The sequence below is a fragment of the Propithecus coquereli genome, unplaced genomic scaffold, assembly GCF_000956105.1.
Source record: "Propithecus coquereli isolate 6110/MARCELLA unplaced genomic scaffold, Pcoq_1.0 Scaffold1, whole genome shotgun sequence".
Classification (NCBI taxonomy): domain Eukaryota; kingdom Metazoa; phylum Chordata; class Mammalia; order Primates; family Indriidae; genus Propithecus; species Propithecus coquereli.
Window position 1 is genome coordinate 7,699,420 of NW_012133857.1, and position 20,876 is coordinate 7,720,295.

A 20,876-nucleotide genomic window follows, 5' to 3' on the forward strand; every position below is an offset into this window, starting at 1 on the left:
AAAAAAAAAATAAAAAAAAAATAAAATAAAATAAAAATGAGGTTTAAAATAACGAGCTTGAAATAAATATACTTTCAGACAAATATGACCTAATAGACCTTCACTAAAGAAAATAAGACATTCTAAAGTATACATTTTAGACAAAAGGAAAATGATTGCAGATGTTAAGGCCAGAGATGCAAGAAGGAAGAGTGAGGAAAGACACTGGTAAACATATAGTTTTGATGCAATTCCAATTACACTCCCAATAGACACTTCTGGAATGTGACAAGCTGAATCTAAAATTTCTATGGAAGAATGAAAGCCAATCATAGCCAAGGTTCTCCTGAAGAAAAAGAAAAAAGTAGGAGGACTTCCTTTACTGGATATCATGACTTGTAAAATTAAAATAAAGGCAGTAAATAGCTAGCACAGCAAAAAGCAAATGGACCAATGGACAGAATAAAGATCCTATCAACAGGCTCCTACATATATGACAACCTGATTTATGATGAAGAGGGCACCACAGATCAGTGGGGAAAAGGTCTGTTCCATTAACAGTGCTGACACAACTAAAAGCAACAGCCATAAAGGAAAAGATTATTATGTTTTACTACATTAAATTAAGAATTTCTGTTCATCAAAAGACACCATAAAATCAAGATAAGCCAAGAACTAGGAAAAATATTTGCAATACATATAGCTGAAAAAGGATCAGTATCCAGAATTTTTAAAGAACTTCTACAAATCACGAAAACACAAACAACCCAGAAAAAAATAAAAGCAAAGAGTACAAAAAGATTTAATGCAAAAGGAAACATAGAGACCCATAAGTATATTAAAAACATGCTAAACTTCATTAAGTAATCAGCATCTTTAAATTCAAATTTAACTCACAAACTGACCCATTATATACACTGGTTTGGTGAAATTTAAAAGGTTGAACAATACAAAGTGTTGATGAAGATGTAGAGATGGGAACCCTCACCTCTATTAGTGGGAGTGTAGGTTTATGTAACCACTATGCAAAACAGCCTGGGGTCTCTTAGTAAAGTTGAACACATGCACACCCTACAATTGAGCAATTCTACTCTTAAGTACACACCCTAAAGAAACGCTGACACATGTATGTCAGGAACCATGTGCAAGAATGTTCATGGTAATTTTGTTCACAAAATGGTCGAACAACCACTAATGGTGGCATGGACACAAAAACTGAGTTCTGTATTGGAAATCCCATCCCATATAATAGAATACCATGCAGCAGTGAAACAGGAATGAAATACAATTTCATGTAGCAACACTACTGAATTTCAAAAAAATGCTGAGTGAGGAAAGCAAGACAGAATACATGAAATATGATTCTACTTATGTAAAGTTCAGACACAGGAACCAATGATATATTATTATTTAAAAATTTGTAAAGAAAAGCAAAAAAATGAGGAATTCAAAATTCAGGTAGGTGTTAGCGAGAGGAGGGGTTGTGGGTACAGGAAGAAGGATGATATGACTGAGCACCCTGGGGATTCTAAGGTACCTGTAATATTCTATTTCTTAAACTAAGGAGTGGGGCAAGCCATGTTCATTTTATTCTTTAAATTATATAATACATTAAATATATTGTTTATATATGTGATGTATTTCATGGGGAAAAAAGCACACACATTTTCTGAACATTACGGAGAACAGATTATAGGCTAACAGGTTAAGAATTTATCAATGGATTTACAATGTGATTCTCTATCTTCTGATTGTTTATTTACATTTATCAGAGTGCTATATCAAGGCAGGATTCAGTCAAACTTAGAGCTTACATAGAGGGACCAGGTGACAAACACGATCTCACATGGGATACTATAAAAGCCATAAACGCTATGGACCACTCCTCTCTGCCTCACAAGTAACAATCTCAAATTAAGGCTAGGTTCTATGCAAGCATGCAACATCACATCCCAGAACTGATTAAGCAATATAAATGCACCTCAAATGGTTAAGGCTGACAATAACCTCTAAGGTATACTTGAATAGGATTCTCCTGCTACATATATTTACCTTGCTTCAGAAGTACTGACATCCCCTTGAGGTTACCATTCATAGAACAGAATTCTTTTGCAAAGCAGTATAAATGCTCACCTGTGTTTGACCATTTTTTGATCATGGCAAAAATGACTGAAGAATCTTGCATAGAACAAGTGCATGACAGCATGTTCTTTCCCTCCAATGTACAAATCCACAGGCATCCAGTAATCTGCCAACGCTGTGTTAAAAGGGCTGGAAGAAAGAGAAATGGGCATTTTTTAAAACCTGCTTTGCTGAAATTGTATAAATTAGACAGAGTTATTATAATTTGCATATGCCCTGAAATGAATTATGTCGAGGAATAACAGTGATTTTCTTTTTAAAATATAATAAGAGAAAAGCTTATATAATAAAAAAGAAAAAGTCAGATCAGTGTTAATTTATAAAATTTATAAAAACTGTAACAGAAGACATTACTGAAATATTTGAACAAACGCAATTTTCATATAAAACGTTTTCATATAAAACGCCAGGTGTGGTGGCTCATGCCTGTAATCCCAGCATTTTGGGAGGCTGAGGTGGGGGAAATGCTTGATACCAGGCTGGGCAACATAGTGAGACCTCATCTCTACCAAAAAACACAAATAAATAAAAAATTAGTTGTGCGTGGTGCTACGAGCCTATAGTCCCAGCTACTCCGGAGGCTGAGGTGGGAGGATCACTTGAGCCCAGGAGTTCAAGACTGCAGTGAGCAGTGACTGTACCACCGCACTCCCTTGGGGACAGTGTGAGAAACTGTCTCTCTCTTAGGGGGTAAAAAATGAAGACAAGAGGAAAATATACCAGCAAAAAAGTCATCTCAGTACAATACATATTTGAATATCTAGATTTATTTTAATTTTTATTATGATTAGAGAATTAAAACTTTTGAGTTCTTACCAATAGAGGGCAATGTGGCATCTTCAATGGAGATTAACATGCAGATACAAAGTACTCTTTTAAAACAGAAATTCAATCTTAATTTTTAAAAGCAGCCTTAAAACATAGGAGCCGGTATATGGCTCGCTGGATGCGATGAAGCATAGTTAGGGTACACTGTCATCGAATAGCCCAATAACTCTCTCTCACCTCATAGATACTTTTTAGCCAACAGATACTAAATGAAAGGCTTCCTCAAACTCCAATTAGACACTGGAGAGGAAAGGAAACACTTCTACTTTCTGGCTGGGACTCTCAAGGAAAGGGGGCAGTACCTTGGCTGGGGACAGACCTCTTCATTCTGAGTTAACACCCTCTCTTGAGGCCAGCCAGTCAAGAAAACTTCTGCCTTTGGAGGATTTCGAACATTTGTGAATTCTCTCCCCCACAGCTCAAGGCCCTTTTTCCCCAGCACAGACCTGGCTGGCTCCTGCTCTGAGGCTGGAAAAAGAGCCTGTCACTCAGCAGGGGACAAGCCTGGCCACCACCACACATTTGCGTCTGAATGTAGCTCTGTGTTCTTTCCTCCTGTCACTGTGCCAGAATTCTGGTAAAATTAAAAGAACACTTTTTTTTTCTTTGTGTGAAAAATAGTTCCTTAAAGAAATTCAACTGCCAATCCAGGCGACAGAAAAGAAAGGGAAGTGAAGGGTGGTATTTAGCCAGAAAACAAGTTTGGGATAAATTAAGGAGTGAAATGTTGAAAGTAGCTACAGCTTGGATTTCTGATCCAGTCAGGAAAGCATCCTAGTGAGAACTCGAGCCAGGGCTGAAGCTAGCAGCAGCACGTTGTGAGGGAAATGGAGTGCTCTGTGGAATTCACAATTCGGGGGCTGCGAAGGTCTCAGGATGTATCTTGTGCCAGTCAAAGGTAATCTGGAGTCTCAGCTGCAGGAAGGCTTGCCACTGAAGCACCCTGAGGAGCTGACTCCCCTTGCAGCCTGAGCCGGCTGTTACTAAACAGAAGGCAACAGTGGCTCCTTCTAGAAGGCAGGCCCACAAGGGGAGCCCCTCTGTGGGCTAGGCAGGGCCAAGCTGATGGTTCCAGCCACAGCAGTCACCTCGCACCCTTTCTGCCTTTGCACAGCTCCATTTACTCAGGATCCCACTCATTTCTGGAATGCACTCAAACTACAGACTCACAATACTGCAGACCAGAACTCTGGCAGGACAAGGCAGGAGCACCCATCTCGCCAGAAGTATGTTATTTTACGAGCAGTAAAGAATACATGTAGACGACAGGGTTCCAGAATATTGCTACCACGGATAAGAACAATCTGGCAAGGTCCTTTTAATCACAGTGCTGAGTTTCTTCCCGGGCTCTGGAAGAGCTCCCTTGAGCTCTCATTCTCTCTCTTTCCCTAGCTACCTGCTGCTCTCTTTCCCTTAATTTGTTACGTGCTTTTTGGTCAAAGACACACATGAATATAGCTGAAAAATAAAATGGCACCCAAAGGTTTATAACCCAAAGGGGTCTCCAGCCCCAATTCTTCCCTTCCTCCCAGGCCTGTCCCTTAGCCACTTTAATTCTTTTGACTGTTCCTCCTGGCAATTATTATAAAAATATGTTCATACTCCTTATTGATTTATCAATTGGAAATTATCTATTGACCGTATGTGACTAGAGCTGATGCTTCTGAGCTCTCTCGCACTCCCCACCTCCTATCCACCCTCCTGGAGTTACATCATTTTTTCAGTTAAATAAATAACATTTCATCTTTATAATCATATAAATGCAGTTCACTGCAAGGAGGGTATTATAATGGCATTTCCTTTTCTCTTCTATTTTTTATTTGCCTTGTGCTGGGATTACTTGGCTGTGAATAATCTAACTTAATAATTTAACACACTCCCTCTAAGAGAGCCTGTTTTGAGGTGCACAGTTGACTGAGAGATTCTGGCTGCTGCACCTCCCCACTCTGGTGTTTCTGCCGGCCTGTGCTCTCCCAGGCCGCTCCCAGGAGACTAGAGGAGAGCCATTTCTGCCTGACTTGGGACTCTGCAACGAACAAGCTTTGCTCGGGGCTTCCCAGAGGCCAGGTTGAGGCTTCCTCAGAGACGGTCTGTGGTCTGAGGCTCTTCCTCCCAATCCTTCCTCCTTCCCCTTCCCCATCGCACCTTTCACATCTGCACCATGGTCTAAGGGCTCGCCCTGCCTACTCCTGCTCCCCTCCCCTTTATCTGGCATAGGCGTTACCCCCAAGACATCACCTGCACATCTCATTCCATCCTGGTCTTCGTTTTTCGGACGACCCAAACTGACAAATGCTCCAAGCCTTGGGCAGAGGCTTTACCTGTGAGGGTTGCAGGGGTCCGTGTATCTGAAGTAGTACCAAGCAGAATCAACAAACGTGTCCATCGTGTCTGTCTCTCTCTTGGCTGCTCCCTTGCACCTAAGAAATAAGTGAAGTTCATCAACTGGTTTCTTTTTAAATTTTAATGCTGTTTCCCACTAGCTTTTGCGAGAGCTCTGACAATGAGTATGAATTTAAAATGTCATAAGAATAATGCCACATCATAAAAAGACAATCCAGAGAAAGTTCTTTTTGTACTGTATAACACATGATGTTTTGAAGAAATTTACAAAACAAAAATTTCAATCTTCAACAATTAAAAGTCTCATTCTCTATTTCTCTGAATTTAACCTGGTAGAAAATCTAACCACCCAAAAAGACAAGACATGATTGTCTCTTTTGTGCAACCACTTCTATTTCAGGCAAGGCAAGACTGCCTTCAGCCCATGCCTGCTTTATGATGCTTATGAAGCAAATTGATGTGTGAAGAGAACTGAAAACCAAATGGAGTGAGATGGGTTGAAAATAAACATTTTCTACTTCTGCTCTGGGGTGGGGGTGCAGAAGCCCACCGGGATGACCTGAGGAAGATAAGTCACCTTAGAAGGCCCAAGGCAGTGGTGTGCTGGAGCCGGTTCACACCAGCTTGTGAGAATCAATTGTTAGCATCTCTTCCTAACTCTGTGACAAGTGACATCAAGCTTGTAGCTTGAAATTAGCCTGGTGGGAGTATGTACATCACAGAAACTGGCAAACACTACAAATCAGAGAGCTAGTTATTACATATCTACCACCACACCACTGTGTAAAGCCAGCTTCCTCACAGAAGGGTGAAGAGAGCCTGGTGTTTACGATGGAGAATAAAGTGGGATCCTGGGGGCGTGAAGGGTTCAACAGCAAAAGCAATCCCTGTCCCAGGGATGGAGAGGCCCGGGGAGGACCAAGGTCTCACAGGGGCCCAACTGCTACACTAATTCTTAAGAACATTCCTAGAGTTGTGGGCCTGTGGGACTGAAAGAACCAGGTACCAAAGCCATGCCACCTAGGAACTCCAGAGAGGGTGCCCTTATCAGGCCTAGCATGGGAGGGGGCTTAGCCCCCGTGAAGACTCCTGAAGACCCAATCAGCAGTGGATCAGCACCTGCTGCCTGATGGGCAGAGCCAGCCATCAACAGGGCCGCTTTGTGGCAGTCAAAAGCCATTGTAGGAGTACATGGCATCAACGCTGGGCTCTCCCTTCTGAGGCCAGCTGTCTCTCCAAATACTGCACTTTGGGCAGTGTAAGTCCTTGGGGGCTCTTGAAGAATTTGAGGGGGAGGATGAGGAGTTCCAAGAGGAAATGATGAATCTTCTGTTACTTTAGCATGCAAGAGCTTGAGTCTGCTTTTAATTTAAAAATAAAAGTAGGGTTGCATTCGTTTCTTGCACTCGTGAAGTTCATACTGGCTTTATAAATATTACTCAAGGAAAAGCCAAACCTCCCTCCCTGCCCCAGTCCCCAAGCCAGATGATTAAATGCAAGTGGCTGAGCAGACAGCACGGGAGCCCCAGATCTGGCAGGGCTCTGGGACTCCCCCCCAGGAGTCCCCTGCATTTTAATCAGGGGGCCTCCCACTGGGAAGGTGGTCCCTGAGGGTAGGAGCTTGTTAGAGAGAGCCCTCAGGGAATCCTGTTTCCTACCACCCAAGGCTGCAGTAGGAAGCTGGTCTCAACAGTGCATTTCTAAATTAAAGCCAGATATTTTTATTTGGAGACCAATCAGCCAGAACACAGGTAACTATTCTGGGAAATAATTAGAAGACAAAGATTACTTTTTCTTCCTCAGCTAACTTGTGCAAGTGAGGTACAAGTGAGGAAGAAAATGCAGGGCCCAATTTATAGAAGAAATAACATCAGGCTAACACTCGCCGTGCTGATGCTAAAAACTAGATGACGATTAGGAGGCCACTTGGTAAGTGGGAGGGATAGAGGATGGTGATAGCATTATCAGTATTAGCCCCAATAGTAATTATACTAATGCTGGGTAGCAGGCACTGAGCCAAATACTTCACAGGTATTATCTCACCTACTCCTCAGTAACCCTGGGGCTTATGACACAGATACTGCTCATATCCCCATTTTGCAGATGAATAACTGGGGTTCAGAGAGGTTAAGGCTGTGGAGCCCAAGAGTAAGGATCCACATCCACTGGACGCTGGTGCCTGCCATCCATTCCATCGCGGTGTCTCACTTGGCCACATGGGCTCAGTGGCGCGCAGCCTTGGATACCCATCAGGATCATCCAGGGAGCCCTGACCAGCACCAAGGCCTGAGCTCTGCCCTCCAGGGATTCTGCAGCCAGGGCAGGAAACCTAATTCTCGCCAACATGGCTGCACCTGCTGTGCTGTAGGCAGGTGTCTGGTGGGGAAGCCCTTTGTTACTGCTTATCAACAAAGAAGGGGTGCCATTTTCCTCCTGGAGCCCACATTTCTACCCTAATGTGGCCCAGGGCTTCCTATGTTCCTGTCTACGAGCACCATCTTGAATTTCAAAACATACCTGAGTGAGGACTTGGGAGAATGGCTGGCAAATCCCTGGCAGGATGGGTGAGATGTTTCTATTTATTGATCACCTGCTAGGTGCCACTGCGCAGAATTACATGTGTTAGTTCTAGTCTTTTGAACAGCCCTTCAAGGAGGTTATTTTAGTTCCCAATGAGGGAATTGAAGCTCAGGGAAGGTAAATGACTTTCCCAAATTGGACAGTAGTTAGGAGGCAGAGCCAGGACTTGAATCTATGACTTGACTGCCCTGCTTGAGACTTTCAATTACACTGTGTGGCTACCTAATTGCCACCCTGTTAACTCAGTGCTATACTGACAGAGGAATAAATTATTTTAAAACATGCTCATCATGATCTATAAGGCAGAGAAAAATGGCTTCTCCACAGAGGAAGAAGGAAAATACTAGAGCTTGATATTTGCTATTATTTATTTAATCAGCTGAGAAGCCATCATAAAAAAATCACACCTGAGACATGCCAGTGAATTGACACGAAATTGAAAAACAGAATCCCACTTCCAAAATGAGAAGGAAGGAAATATGGTGTGTTTCAGTATATTAAAGAACAAAGTCCCTGAGCACGCTCGCTGTCTTAGCTACTATCCTGCTGCTTGCGATAAAATCTCCACTGTGATGATAGTCACTATATTGGAAAACTGCAAGGCAGAGGAGAGAAAACATTTTCTCTCATCTCCAAGAAGCTCTTTGGAATATAAAATGGAAGAAAGTGGTTTTTTACAAAGCTATCATGAAAATCTGGAGCTTTTCCATCAGTCGGATCAGATGTTTCTGGGATAGATCTGTATTGACATGTTGCTTCCAGCAGTTCAGAGGAGAAGGAAGGGTGCCCATCACCGAGGTTGGGCCACGGATTCCAGACCCTTCCCTCAAAGGTCTCAAAAGACCTGAAGTATTCTTTCCAGCCTGATGGAAGTCATGGAAGAAGGTGCGGAGTTAGCACCAGGAAGGAGGGGGAGTGTCTAAAATCCCAGCAGGGTGCTGGAGGCACAGGCAGTCACTGCTGCAGGGATGCAGGTCCTTACCTGGGGCAGGAGCAGTCCACCCACTCTGAAGCTGTGGCCAGTGGGGAGCCTCCCTTGCCGGTGAAAGATGTGATTCTGGGCAAGGTCACGGGCAAGTCCTCCAGAGGCACAGGCGTGGGGCCGCAGGCTGGGCAGTGGACAATGGGGATTGGTGTGCCCCAGTACCGCTGCCTCGAGATCAACCAGTCTTTCAGTTTATCACTTGTCACATCTCCACCCACTCTCTTCCCCCGAGCTTTCTGAGTCAGGGCTCGAAAAGCATCCTGCCGGGTCATACCTGTGAACTGAGAAGGAGAGAACTCATTTCTTCTGCGTAAAACAAGTTACCACCCCCACGCCACTGCCTGCACTGCCGTGTTTGTGTGGTTCTCCCAAGGGACCAGTTCTGTGCACAGCCGCATGCCAACTTTCATGAGCCCTACCTAGGCGCTTTTGCCTTTGTAGGCATTTTCCTCCTTAAGATAATATTAAACATTATATTTTACAACTGTATTGATATAAAGACAAGTATATTACAATTTTTGACCCTGAAAGTTTGTTTTTTTCTCCTGGTTTATTTTAAAAGACGTTAAAACCTTTTCAGGTCTCTAAAAGTACTCTAGGTCCTAGGTACTGTGTCTACTGTGTCTAGTGGTAGGCTGGCCCTGGCTCTGTGGCACTCCTTGCTGGAGCTATGACACCTACAGAGATAATCCAATATCAGCTTTGAGCTGCCAGTGAAGAACTGCATGACATGTATTTTTAATGACTACTCCCCTGTTGGGATGGGGGGTGGTGGTGGGAAATATCCAGAAAAGAAACATTTAATATTATCCTAAAGCAGAAGGAAGGAATTCAGAGGAACAAACTGGGGCCTCGACCTGAAGAACCAGACCACTCTTTTTAGATTCAAATGCTCCCATTTTATAGACAGCAGGGCAGAACACTAACAGCACAAAAGAGAAATTCTCTTTTTACCTGATGCTGTTCGGAGAGCCAAACTGATTATACGAATTGAGCCAGTGCGGCTTGCTGACAACCTAGATTGTGGGTATTCTGGAATGTGTTCAATGAAGACGTTCTGCTCCCTGCTACATCCTGGGCTTGTGCTAGGAGTGGGGCACAGGGATAAATATGATCTGCCCGTGTCCTCAGGAGCTTACAGGCACGAGGCATAAAGAGTAAGAAAATACAGCTATGTTTATCAAGAGTAGCCCTTTTCATGAAAGGTCTGAAATGTCTTCTGAAGTCCAGAGCTCCCTACCAAGGAACTACATACACTCTGGGAAGACATGTCTTACGTTCTGCACTCCCATTACCACATAGTTACGATGCAAATCATAACATGCTCTCTTGAAAGTCTATCTTTTCCATGCGTCACTCTGCATGTTCCAGAAGCTCACAGATGAAAGCAGCTTTTCTCCCCCCATTCTCTTTCCACTCCACGAAGGAATTCCTTTACTCTAGATACTCACCCTAGAGCCAGGGGAGGATACAATAGACCATCCAAAGCTATTTGAAAGAAGCCAAAGAGCATAATTAATGCTCAGAGTCCTCTGCTGAGCAGTGAGTGTTTCTCTGAGCACTTCAGAAGCATAATTTGGCTTTTGGTGTCCCCTTTCTGGCCCTACAGAGGGTTAACTAGGGCTCCCTTAGAGACAGTGGCATGGATCTGCCCTACCTCCAGGGAGCCTGCTCTGACAAGGTCTAAAGTAAGGTTTCGGTATGCAATTTATGAAATGAAGGCACAAACATGAGGTCAGAAAACATTGTCACTCCCTATGACGGAGAAAACCTGGCCATTATTCCCTTATTCTGTAGTTAAATACATATAATATTCTATACGTATACACATAATATCCTATAGCCAGGTAGCCCCAAACCTGAAAGACCTGGCTCTTTGGGTCTAATTGAATCAGGATCACTCAGAGTGGGGCCAGCAAGTACCTCCCAGGTGATTCAGAGACATGGCCAGGTGTGGAATTACTATGTTAAGCCAGTAGTTCCCGACTCTGGTGCACATGAGAATCACCTGGGGAGCTTTGAACACTGTTGATGTCTGATCCATGCCCTCACCACCAATAACTATCAAACCAAAATATCTGCAGTGAGACATACGCATCAGCAGTGTTAAAAACTTTCCAGGTGTTTCCACTGTGCAATCAAGTTTAAGAGGGAATGCTCTAAGCCAGTACTCTCAAACCTTAATGTGCGCACGAAGCACACAGGGATTTCATTAGACCAGGATAGGGTCTGAGATTCCACATCTCTAACACGTGAAGCCAGTGCTGCTGGTCCAGGGACGAGATATTGAGTAGCAAGGTTCTAGGGCCTAGAATCTAGGCTCTCGATTCTCAAAATGTGGTCACTGGGCCAGTAGCAGTAGCAGCAGCACCTGGAAACTTGTTAGAAATGCAAATTCTTGGGTCTCACCAGGGACTACTAAAGCAGAATCTCAGGACGGTGGGCCAGGCAATCTATTTTCACAAGGCCACCAGGTGATTCTGATGTGTGCTCAAGTTTGAGAATCATTGCTCCCATGTCCCCCTCCCACCCCTCACCCCACCTCTTTCAGAACACTTTCTGTTTTAGTTCAACATAGAGGCTGGGCTCAAATCGTGCCAGATGTACCATCTTCAAGTGCTGCTGTCTCATGCTGGAAGAACCCTGACCAAATAAACATGACTCAGAACTTCTCTGTTCATTTTTATAAATGAGTTAAACTTAAGGCTCTAGGAAGAAGAGCCACTTTCTATCATCCCTCCCAAGGAACCAGAGATTCCGTGGAAAAGATATTTTTCTCAAGCAGAAGATTCCCAAAATAAAATCAGCTACTTCAATGCCATCCTATTCTGGGATTGGATTTGATTTAGAGTTGATAAGCTTCTAGATCTTGAGGAATAATATTATTTTGTTTTTGTAGATGAAGACAGGAGACTACAAGACTGTTAGGTATGGGGCCAGTGAAGGGGCAGGTTGTAATTTGCATCTGAAGGAAAATGTCTTATCAAACTCACATCAAGGTCATCATTTTAGAAGTAAGCTCTTAGGCCCATGCCATAGGGCACCAACCTCGGCAGAGTTGCTTAGTCTCTCTGTACCATCTGGCGAAGTCTCAATGACTTCAGAATAGGACAGGCCCAGGGTTTGGGCTAACATGGTGTCCTCTGAGCTGGTGCTGGGAATTCCTGTTCAGAGGGGAAGAAACACAAAACACCTCCTTCACAAGTGCCCGAATCACAGAATAATTGACAGTACTGACACTCAGTTTTAGTTTCTTAAAGGAGACTATCTCTTGTAGTTACAGAAGTTTTAAAATCATACCACATTCATTGGGAAAATGGAACACAGTCTTGGAGAAACCCACCACCCTAACACAACCAGTTTACCCTATTGGTATTATATCCTTTAGGTCCCTTTCCTTTGCTTAATTTTCAGTGCTTTTTGCCAATGAAACAGTAAATGACAAGCATTTGGGGAAGGCTCTTCTTTGAATTCCCTCAGGGACAGAGGACAACGGTTTTCTCTCGAGAAGCAGGGCTGACTCCTCCAGCATTTCCCAGCACCCTGGAAAAATCCACTCAGCCAGGAAGTCAAAAGCCAGCAACCGGTCGGGCGTGGTGGCTCACGCCTGTAATCCTAGCACTCTGGGAGGCCGAGGCGGGCGGATTGTTTGAGCTCAGGAGTTCGAAACCAGCCTGAGCAAGAGCGAGACCCCGTCTCTACTAAAAATAGAAAGAAATTAATCGGACAACTAAAAATATATAGAAAAACTTAGCCGGGCATGGTGGCGCATGCCTGTAGTCCCAGCTACTCAGGAGGCTGAGGCAGTAGGATCGCTTGAGCCCAGGAGTTTGAGGTTGCTGTGAGCTAGGATGATGCCACGGCACTCTAGCCCGGGCAAAAGAGTGAGACTCTGTCTAAAAAAAAAAAAAAAAAAAAAAAAAAGCCAGCAACCGTGTTTTGTTCCCTAAGGCGACAGTACATTCTAAACAGACATTTATTCTTCAACCCAGATAGGTCCTTGAGGAAGGTTGTTGAGCATTAATAAATCACTCACCCAGCCTGCTGTTTTGGCTTTAGCTACTCATAAAAACAGGGCTTTTACTTCTCCCCCCTCAGTTGTTGGTTCCGTAAGGGCAGAGTTTCTTAACCCTGGCACCACTGACATGAAGGACTCTGTTGCAGGGGATGTTCTACACATTGCAGGACGCTGAGCAGCATCCCTGGCCCCTGCCAATAGCACTCCCTGAGTTGTGACAAGCAAAAATGTCTCCAAAATTGCCAAATGTCTCCTGATGGCAAAATCACCCTGGTTGAGAAACCCTGCTACAGAGTCATCTGTCAAAACTGCTGACACGCTTGTGGATACAACACATCATGTAGAAACTGAGAGATAGAAAACTAAAGGTAATGCACAAAATGCTTAAGTCAGCGCTCAGAACCACCTCTCTGAACACTGTCCTAAAAGGGTGGTTGAATGTTTGGGAGACATGTTCTAAAGCTCTTTGGTATGGCTGGGCACGGTGGCTCACGCCTGTAATCCTAGCACTCTGGGAGGCCGAGGCGGGAGGATCCTTTGAGCTCAGGAGTTCGAGACCAGCCTGAGCAAGAGCGAGACCCCGTCTCTACTAAAAAAAAATAGAAAGAAATTATCCGGACAACTAAAAATATATGGAAAAAATTAGCTGGGCATGGTGGCACATGCCTGTAGTCCCAGCTACTTGGGAGGCTAAGGCGGGAGGATTGCTTGAGCCCAGGAGTTTGAGGTTGCTGTGAGCTAGGCTGACACCACGGCACTCACTCTAGCCAGGGCAACAGAGTGAGGCTCCATTTCAAAAAAAATAAATAAAATAAAAAAATAAAGCTCTTTGGTATGATGAAAAGCTCTGTAATATTATGGAAAGTTCTATATTGTTCTAGCTGAGATTACTCACAAAAAGCATCTAATGAAGCGAATAGATGTTGACCGGACTTGAAGGATGAGGACAAATGGCAAGAAATAAATATTACCAAAAAGAAAGGAAAATAGTCATCTACTACATTCCACAATAGAGTGTGGAACAAGTAAGAGTAATGTTCAAAAGGAGACTTCGTAACCACAAAATTTATTTGCCCATATAAGGAATGCTCCAGGCCATGGTGTTGGTCATGCAAAGTTCAGTAGAACATGAACTATTTGTAACAGTTCAGGTGGGATGGCAAAAATACCACTTTACCTCTTGGTTATGTGTTCTTGCTTTTGTTCTTCTCGGAGGGCAAAAAGCAGTAATTTAGAAAGTGTTAATTATGTAACTGTGGGAAATCAAGACAACAGGAAAAACAATTTTCCATGCACAAGTAAAAATATCAGATTTTTTTTCCCTTCAGAACTCTCAATATTGTGTCAGTGATGTGAATCAAAATACCAACCAACCAAATAAACAGATCCCCCCCCCAAAAGCCACATCAATAAGTGCTTCCTTCATTGTTTATCCTGGCTGGTTATATTAATAAATTTTACTAACTATAAAATGCATAAAATAACAGAACAAATTATTTTTTTAAACGACACACTTAAAATGGTCAAAAGAGAATAACATTGGTTTTCTTCTTTGATGTTTCTTCAAACCACTTCGTCAAAAACTGATCTGAGCATTGTGAGGAAAAAAAACTGTGAACATAATAAGAAATGCTACTTCTTCTGTGTGCTAGGAAATAGTGTGGAAATAACTTCCTATGCAAGGTTTTGGTAGTCTGGAGACTGGCTGGAATCCACAGTAGGAATGTTGGTAAAGAGAGACGCACGGGTCTACCCTAAAGGAAGGAGATTTTGGACAAGTTGTCTTTAGGTTCCCATCTCTTTGTTCATTCTCAGACTTCCTGTTGCATGATGATAGTTTAGAATGCTCACGAATGAGTAAGGCTGCCAAGGACATCCAATTTACAGTTCTAAATATGCCTTCAATTTTACTGCTGTTTCACAATCCTTTTCTTGAATAGCTCAAGTTCACCTCCTCCACAAAGCCTTCACCAAAAACCCAGCCCACATTGATCATTTGTGCTTTGAACCCCCATCTCAGCAGTTACTGTCGGTGCTGTGATTTTTGAAATTGGATTTTCATCTGAGTTGTATTATTCCCCACATCATATGTTTAAGTCTCACCGACTAACCCTGCTGGCAAGATTTGTAGGCCAGACATTTTTTATTATTCTCAATAGCAGGTAGCAAGGTGCAATACACTTAGCATGTTTTCAAAATGAACTTCTTAAATAAGGGATGGTTGTATGAAGGGGGATTTCATTTTTACAAAGAGGCAAAACAGATCATGGAAATCAACAGTCAGCTCTTCCAGATGATAACAACAGGTGAGAATTTTGATCTTAAACCTGCAACATATATTATCGTGATTACATTTTAACACCTGCTTACCTATTTTTGCATCTAGAGAGCCCGCAAAGTCAGCCTTGGCCATGATAACCACAGGGACCTCCTGCTGGGTGAGCATGTTCACAGCCGTCACAGGAGTGAGGCGATCTGAAAATGAGAGGAAACAACTGTGGATGCCAGTCACCTGAAACACCAACACCATCTGAATCTCAGAGGAAACCAGTGAGAAAAATAAGCACTAGAACTTCTGTGTTTTGTGCTAATTGTTAGAGAATTTGTCCTTTGAAGGGTATTACTACATAATTCACACCAGTGGATTATCAAAAGATTAAACAAGCACACAAGAAAATACTCATCCAGGCTCATAAGAAGTGAAAATAGCATTTCTGCTTTCCAGATGGTGAGGTAAGATATTCCACCATTTTTGAAAAATACCTCAAATATACAGAAGAATGAGAAACGCAAAATCTATCTGTAGTGAAACTAGGAGACATCTGAAATTCTAAGCTATAACATGTGAAGATACAAATGGATAAGGAGTAGAAAACGACTGAGCAGAAAGGAGGAAAGGAGATTTCTAGACATTCTAAGACAAAAGAATTCCTACCCATGTACCCTTTTCTTAGGAGACACTGGAGGATGTGTTCCAGCAAAATGAAGTGGTAAATCAAAAAAGAGAACAGCACGGGATCCAGGAAATGGGGGATCCAACAAAACAAAAAGGGTAATGACATTCACAGAACAAAGACAAAGGGAAGTTCTGGGAGGAAAGATGTGTAGCAGAGACCTGGAGAGTGACCAGGTCAGATCTGAGCAGAACATAGGACATCTTCAGGAAAACAGATTATCTCGCAGGTTGGAATATGTAGCAAACTGTATTGAGAGGAATTCCAAGGAGCTGTGGAGAGAATGTGGGAAGACTTAGCCAGAAATTGAAAGAATACAAAACAAATGAAAAAAAAATGAGGATATTATGAATTCTAGGAAAAAGAAAAACGTATATAAAAAGGAAAAATATAATCATAGTATACTTGGCTCGGTTGTGAACAATATTTATGTAGCCTTAATAAAACAATTTATTCAAACATTGTGTCATCTTAAATGAAGTTATTACAACTACTGCAGCAGAGAGACAAGCCGTACATGTACATATCTTCCTGAATACACATAGGATTAAAAGCATAAAGATCTAAGTAAAATCCCAAAGGAAGAAGGGATGAGAGGTGGTAAACAATTAGTAAGTTCCCTTGGGTTAATTTACAACATAAGCAACTAACAATAGTTATAATTTATGAATTCTCACTATTTATAACACTTGCCATGTTTTAGGACATCATGTAATTATCTAAAATATTTTACAAACCTCAAAATTAAAATAAGCCTGGGAATCCGGATTGATGTTTCAAAGACATAAAACAGGCTCTATAGGCATCTAAGCCAGCTTTTATCTTTTTTCGCCTTGGGTGCCAGGAAGCACAGGGTGAGATGAGGTAGAAATAAGAGTGAAAAGCAACCCAAATAGGTCTCTCCGAGGCTCAGGTTCAGCCAGCACCCATAGTACAGATGTATTAGCTGGGAGGCACCTGTTGCCTGAGCTGGCCAAGTGCAGACTCAGTTCTCAAAGTGGAGACCCACATTTCTGATTCCATACTGTCCCTTGTCAAAGAAGAGATGTGTATTTCTAAATTCTGCAATTATGATATAATATTATCAGGAGGCTGGGAGGTGAGGAGTGGTGGAGTAAGAGGGAAAGTCACTAGGCAATGGCTAGAACTGGTGAAATGGGAGACAGCAGTATAGGCATATTACACAGACATGGAGGTCTAAGCCAGAGAAACAGCGTGTGGCACAGACTACCAGTGGACTCCTGTATCTGCCTCCTCTTCTGCTTCAGCATACGATGTTGAGTTGAACACATGGCTAAGTGGTTAGTTTAGCTAATGGCAGCACTGTTCAGCCTGCCTTGCAGCTAGGTGTGGCCATAAGGTATGTGTAGAAGCAACCGCTAGGTCATGCCCTCAAAGGGAAGGTGTAAGCCCCTTTTCTCCCTACTCCCTGCCTCTTCTGTCTTCCTGGATTGCAGACAAAGTGTAGAGAAACTCAGAAACACGGAGAAGGGCAAGACCCTAAAAAGGTAGAGCAGGAAGATGGAAGGAGTGCTGGCCCTGATGACCTGACAAAGCAGACGTCATACACGCTCAAGAGTTTCACACGGGTGACAAATAAGCTCCTGTTTATCCAGGACTCTGTCATAGCCACCAAACTTACACCCTAGGTAATACATAATAATCGAGGCTGCAGTGAGCTAGGATTGTGCCACTGCACTGTAGCATGGGCAACAGAGTGAGACCTTGTCTCAAAAGAAAGAAAGAAAGGAAAGGAAAGGGAAGGAAGAAAGGAAGGAAGGAAGGAAGGGAGGGAGAGAGAGAGAGACACAAAGAGAAAGAGAAAGGGAGAAAGAGAGAAAGAAAGAAAGAAAGGAAGGAAGGAAGAAAGAAAGAAGAAAATTAAAGTAATCAAGAAGTGTTACCATTTTTATACCTGATAAGTTAGCAAAAACTTTTAGAAGGGTAATACTAATGTTTGTGAAGTTGCAGTAAAATTCATATATCATTGGATATGGCACTGTAAATTGATACAGCCCTTTCAGAAACTGATAAAAGCAACATATAACAAGAAGTAGAAAAATGTTCCTAACCTTTGACCAAAAAAATCCCACTCTTGGGAATGTTTCCTAAGGAAAGTTCTATAGAAGCAAAGAACCATGTAGACGTAAACCATCATAGAGGCTGTTTCCAAAAGAGCCCCAAACATGAAAAAAGTCAAATGTTCAACATGATAAGGAAGACTTAAGATATCATGGTACAGCTTCAAATGGAGATTTAGTTAAAAAAAAAAAGACATCATAGTACATTGAGTTGTCAGAATATTATGTATGGATTTACAGTGGTCCCCAGCCTTTTTGCCACCAGGGACCAGTTTCATGGAAGACAATTTTTCCACGGACTGAGGGTGAGGGGGTGGGGTGTCGTGGGTGGCAGGGGAGGTGGTGCAGTGCTCAGGCGGTGATATGAGGCCTATTTCCTAATAGGCCACAGAGCAGTACTGGGCCACGGCCCAGGGGTTGGGGACCACAGGAAAAAGACAATTGTGAAGCCTACATAAAAACAAAGAAACATTTTCGGATAGCACATCAGAAAGTGAAGACCAGAAAATAGAGGCAGAAGCAGTTTGATTTTTAAGATACGTATATGTGCAACATGAATTAAAAATATGACCACATGCAAAAGAATGAAGTTGGATTCTTACTTCCTGCCATATATAAAATAGACTCAAAATGGATTAAAGATCCAAATGTAAGATCCAAAACTGTAAAACTCTTAGAAAACAAAATGTACAAATATTTATAACCTTTGATTAGGCAATGATATGTTAGATATAACCCCCAAAACAAAAGCAACAAAAGAAAAAATTGATAAATTGGACTTTATAAAAATGAAAAACTTTTGTGCTTCAAAGGGTATCATCAAGAAAGTGAAAAGACAACCCCAGAATTAAGAACAACTGGCGAAATTTCATCTATATTTACAGCCGCTCCCCATCCATGGCATCATTACCTGAGCTCCGCCTCCCTGCCGGACCACCCTACCCCCATCCGTGGAAAAACTGTCTTCCATGAAACCAGTCCCTGGTGCCAAGAAGGTTGGGGACTGCTGTTGTAAACCATATATCTGGTAAGAGACTGGTATCTAGACTATGTAAAGAACTATAACAATAAAACAATTAAAAAGACAAAAATTAAAATTGAAAAATGGGCAAAGGATCTGAACAAACATTTCTCCACAGAAGATATATAAATGGCCAGTAAACTCATGAACAGATGCTTGAAAATATAAGCTATTAGGGAAACGCAAATCAAAACCACAAGATACCACTTCACCCCCACAAGGATGACCGTAATCAAGACAGACAGTAACAAGTGTTGATAAGGATGTGAAGAAATCGGAACTCTCAAGCACTGCTGGTGGGAATGTAAAATGGTGAAGCCACTTCGGAAAAAAGTCTGGAAGTTCTTCAAATATAAAATTACTTTATGGCCCAGCAATTCTACTCCTGGGTATACAGCCAAGGAAATGAAAACATATGTCCACACAAAACTCTGTATGAATGTTCACAGCAGCATTATTCACAATAGCAAAAAAGTAGAAATAACCCAAATGTCCATTAACTAATAAATGAATGAATAAAATGTGGTGGATCCATACAATGGAGTATTATTTGGAAATAAAAAGGAATGAAGTACTGACACATGCTATAACATGGAGCAACCTTGAAAACATCATGCTAAGTGAAAGAAGCCAGACACAAAAGGACAAACATCATGTGATTCCATTTATATGAAATATCCAGAACAGGAAAATCTATGGAGACAGAAATTAGATTAGTGGTTGCCTATGGCTGGGCATTAGTCAGGAACGGGTGGGGAGGGGGTGACTGCTAGAGGGCCTGAGATTTCTTTTAGGGATGATGAAAATGTTCTAAAATTGACCGTGATGATGGTTGCGCAACTCTATGAATATACTGAAAACCACAGAATTGTACACTTTGAGTGGGTGAATTGTATGGTATGTGAATTATATCTCAATAAAGTTATTATAAGAGAAAGTAATAAAATACTAACAGATTTGCAATGAATGCATGATATTAATAGCAACTTATATGCTGTATCTGGTCAAAAACTATTTCTTAGAAAGGACCAAACTAAAAGCTGAAGTTCCTGACCAGGTCTAGTGTTCTCCAGATTTCTTGTAACTCCTGAGCTGGTTATGCGATGCGGGAATCCAAGAACGTCATGGAGAAATCCAAAGAAACAGAAGAATTTCACACAGTGGTTAGATAACAGCTGAATGCTTTAGTCATTACAAAGGAAACATTCCAGACAAAAGGTATCCTCTGCTCTCAGGGCACCCACTGCAAAGAAAGCAGGTCTTTCATGCTCTCTGGAAAGACAGACAAAGAACTTTCATTTGGTGTTCACCAAAGCAGTGGTCCATACAACTAGTTCCCAGGGATACTCTGTGGAAACAGGGTTCTGAGGTCAAGTGTGACAAGGGTTGCCTATGACCTCCTCTCTTAGACAGGTGCAGTGCGCACCAGCAGAGCAAAGAAACCTGTTTATTTTTGTTTATTCCAGAATTTTTGACTACAGAAGCTTTTCTCTCCACATAACATCTATTAACACGTGCTGAAAGAACGCTACTAAAAACGGTTTGGTTAAAAACCACATCATCACCCCAGCATTACAGATCTGCTCCCCACCCCTTTGTCCCACCCCCATGTCGATACTATGGAGACAGGGGCAAAACAATAGGAGCAATTAATTATTTAATGTTCTGGGGCCTCCAGGGGGGCTCTTGCTCTCTAATGTGTCAATAACAACAGGGTTCTATGTTCCCTTCACAAAGACCTCATTTGCCCTTTTGGCAAAAAATGCATCGCGTGGACAATTGGTGACTCAGAGCTGAAACGTATGGTTCCAAAGCCCCAGGGTTTGAATACTTTAATATTAGAAATGCAAGAAAAGGCTTCAGGAAAAGACAGAACAGCTTCTAGAACTCTGATATTTTTCTATTGATGCCTTTTATGGTCTTTAGTTCCTACCAAGTCAGAGCT

The 20,876-nt window shown here is 42.3% G+C and overlaps 1 protein-coding gene across 1 annotated transcript in view; it reads right to left on the reverse strand.

Moving 5' to 3' along the window:
• The window catches only part of LARS2 (leucyl-tRNA synthetase 2, mitochondrial), a 153,201-nt gene that overhangs the window by 44,192 nt on the left and 88,133 nt on the right, over positions 1 to 20,876 (reverse strand). Inside the window, exons 9-13 of the mRNA XM_012662559.1 lie at positions 15,246 to 15,350; positions 11,906 to 12,021; positions 8,855 to 9,138; positions 5,271 to 5,369; positions 2,113 to 2,250 (exon numbers count right to left, since the gene is read on the reverse strand). Of these exons, the coding sequence (XP_012518013.1) occupies positions 2,113 to 2,250; positions 5,271 to 5,369; positions 8,855 to 9,138; positions 11,906 to 12,021; positions 15,246 to 15,350 (742 nt within the window). The remainder of the gene's footprint in view (positions 1 to 2,112; positions 2,251 to 5,270; positions 5,370 to 8,854; positions 9,139 to 11,905; positions 12,022 to 15,245; positions 15,351 to 20,876) is intronic.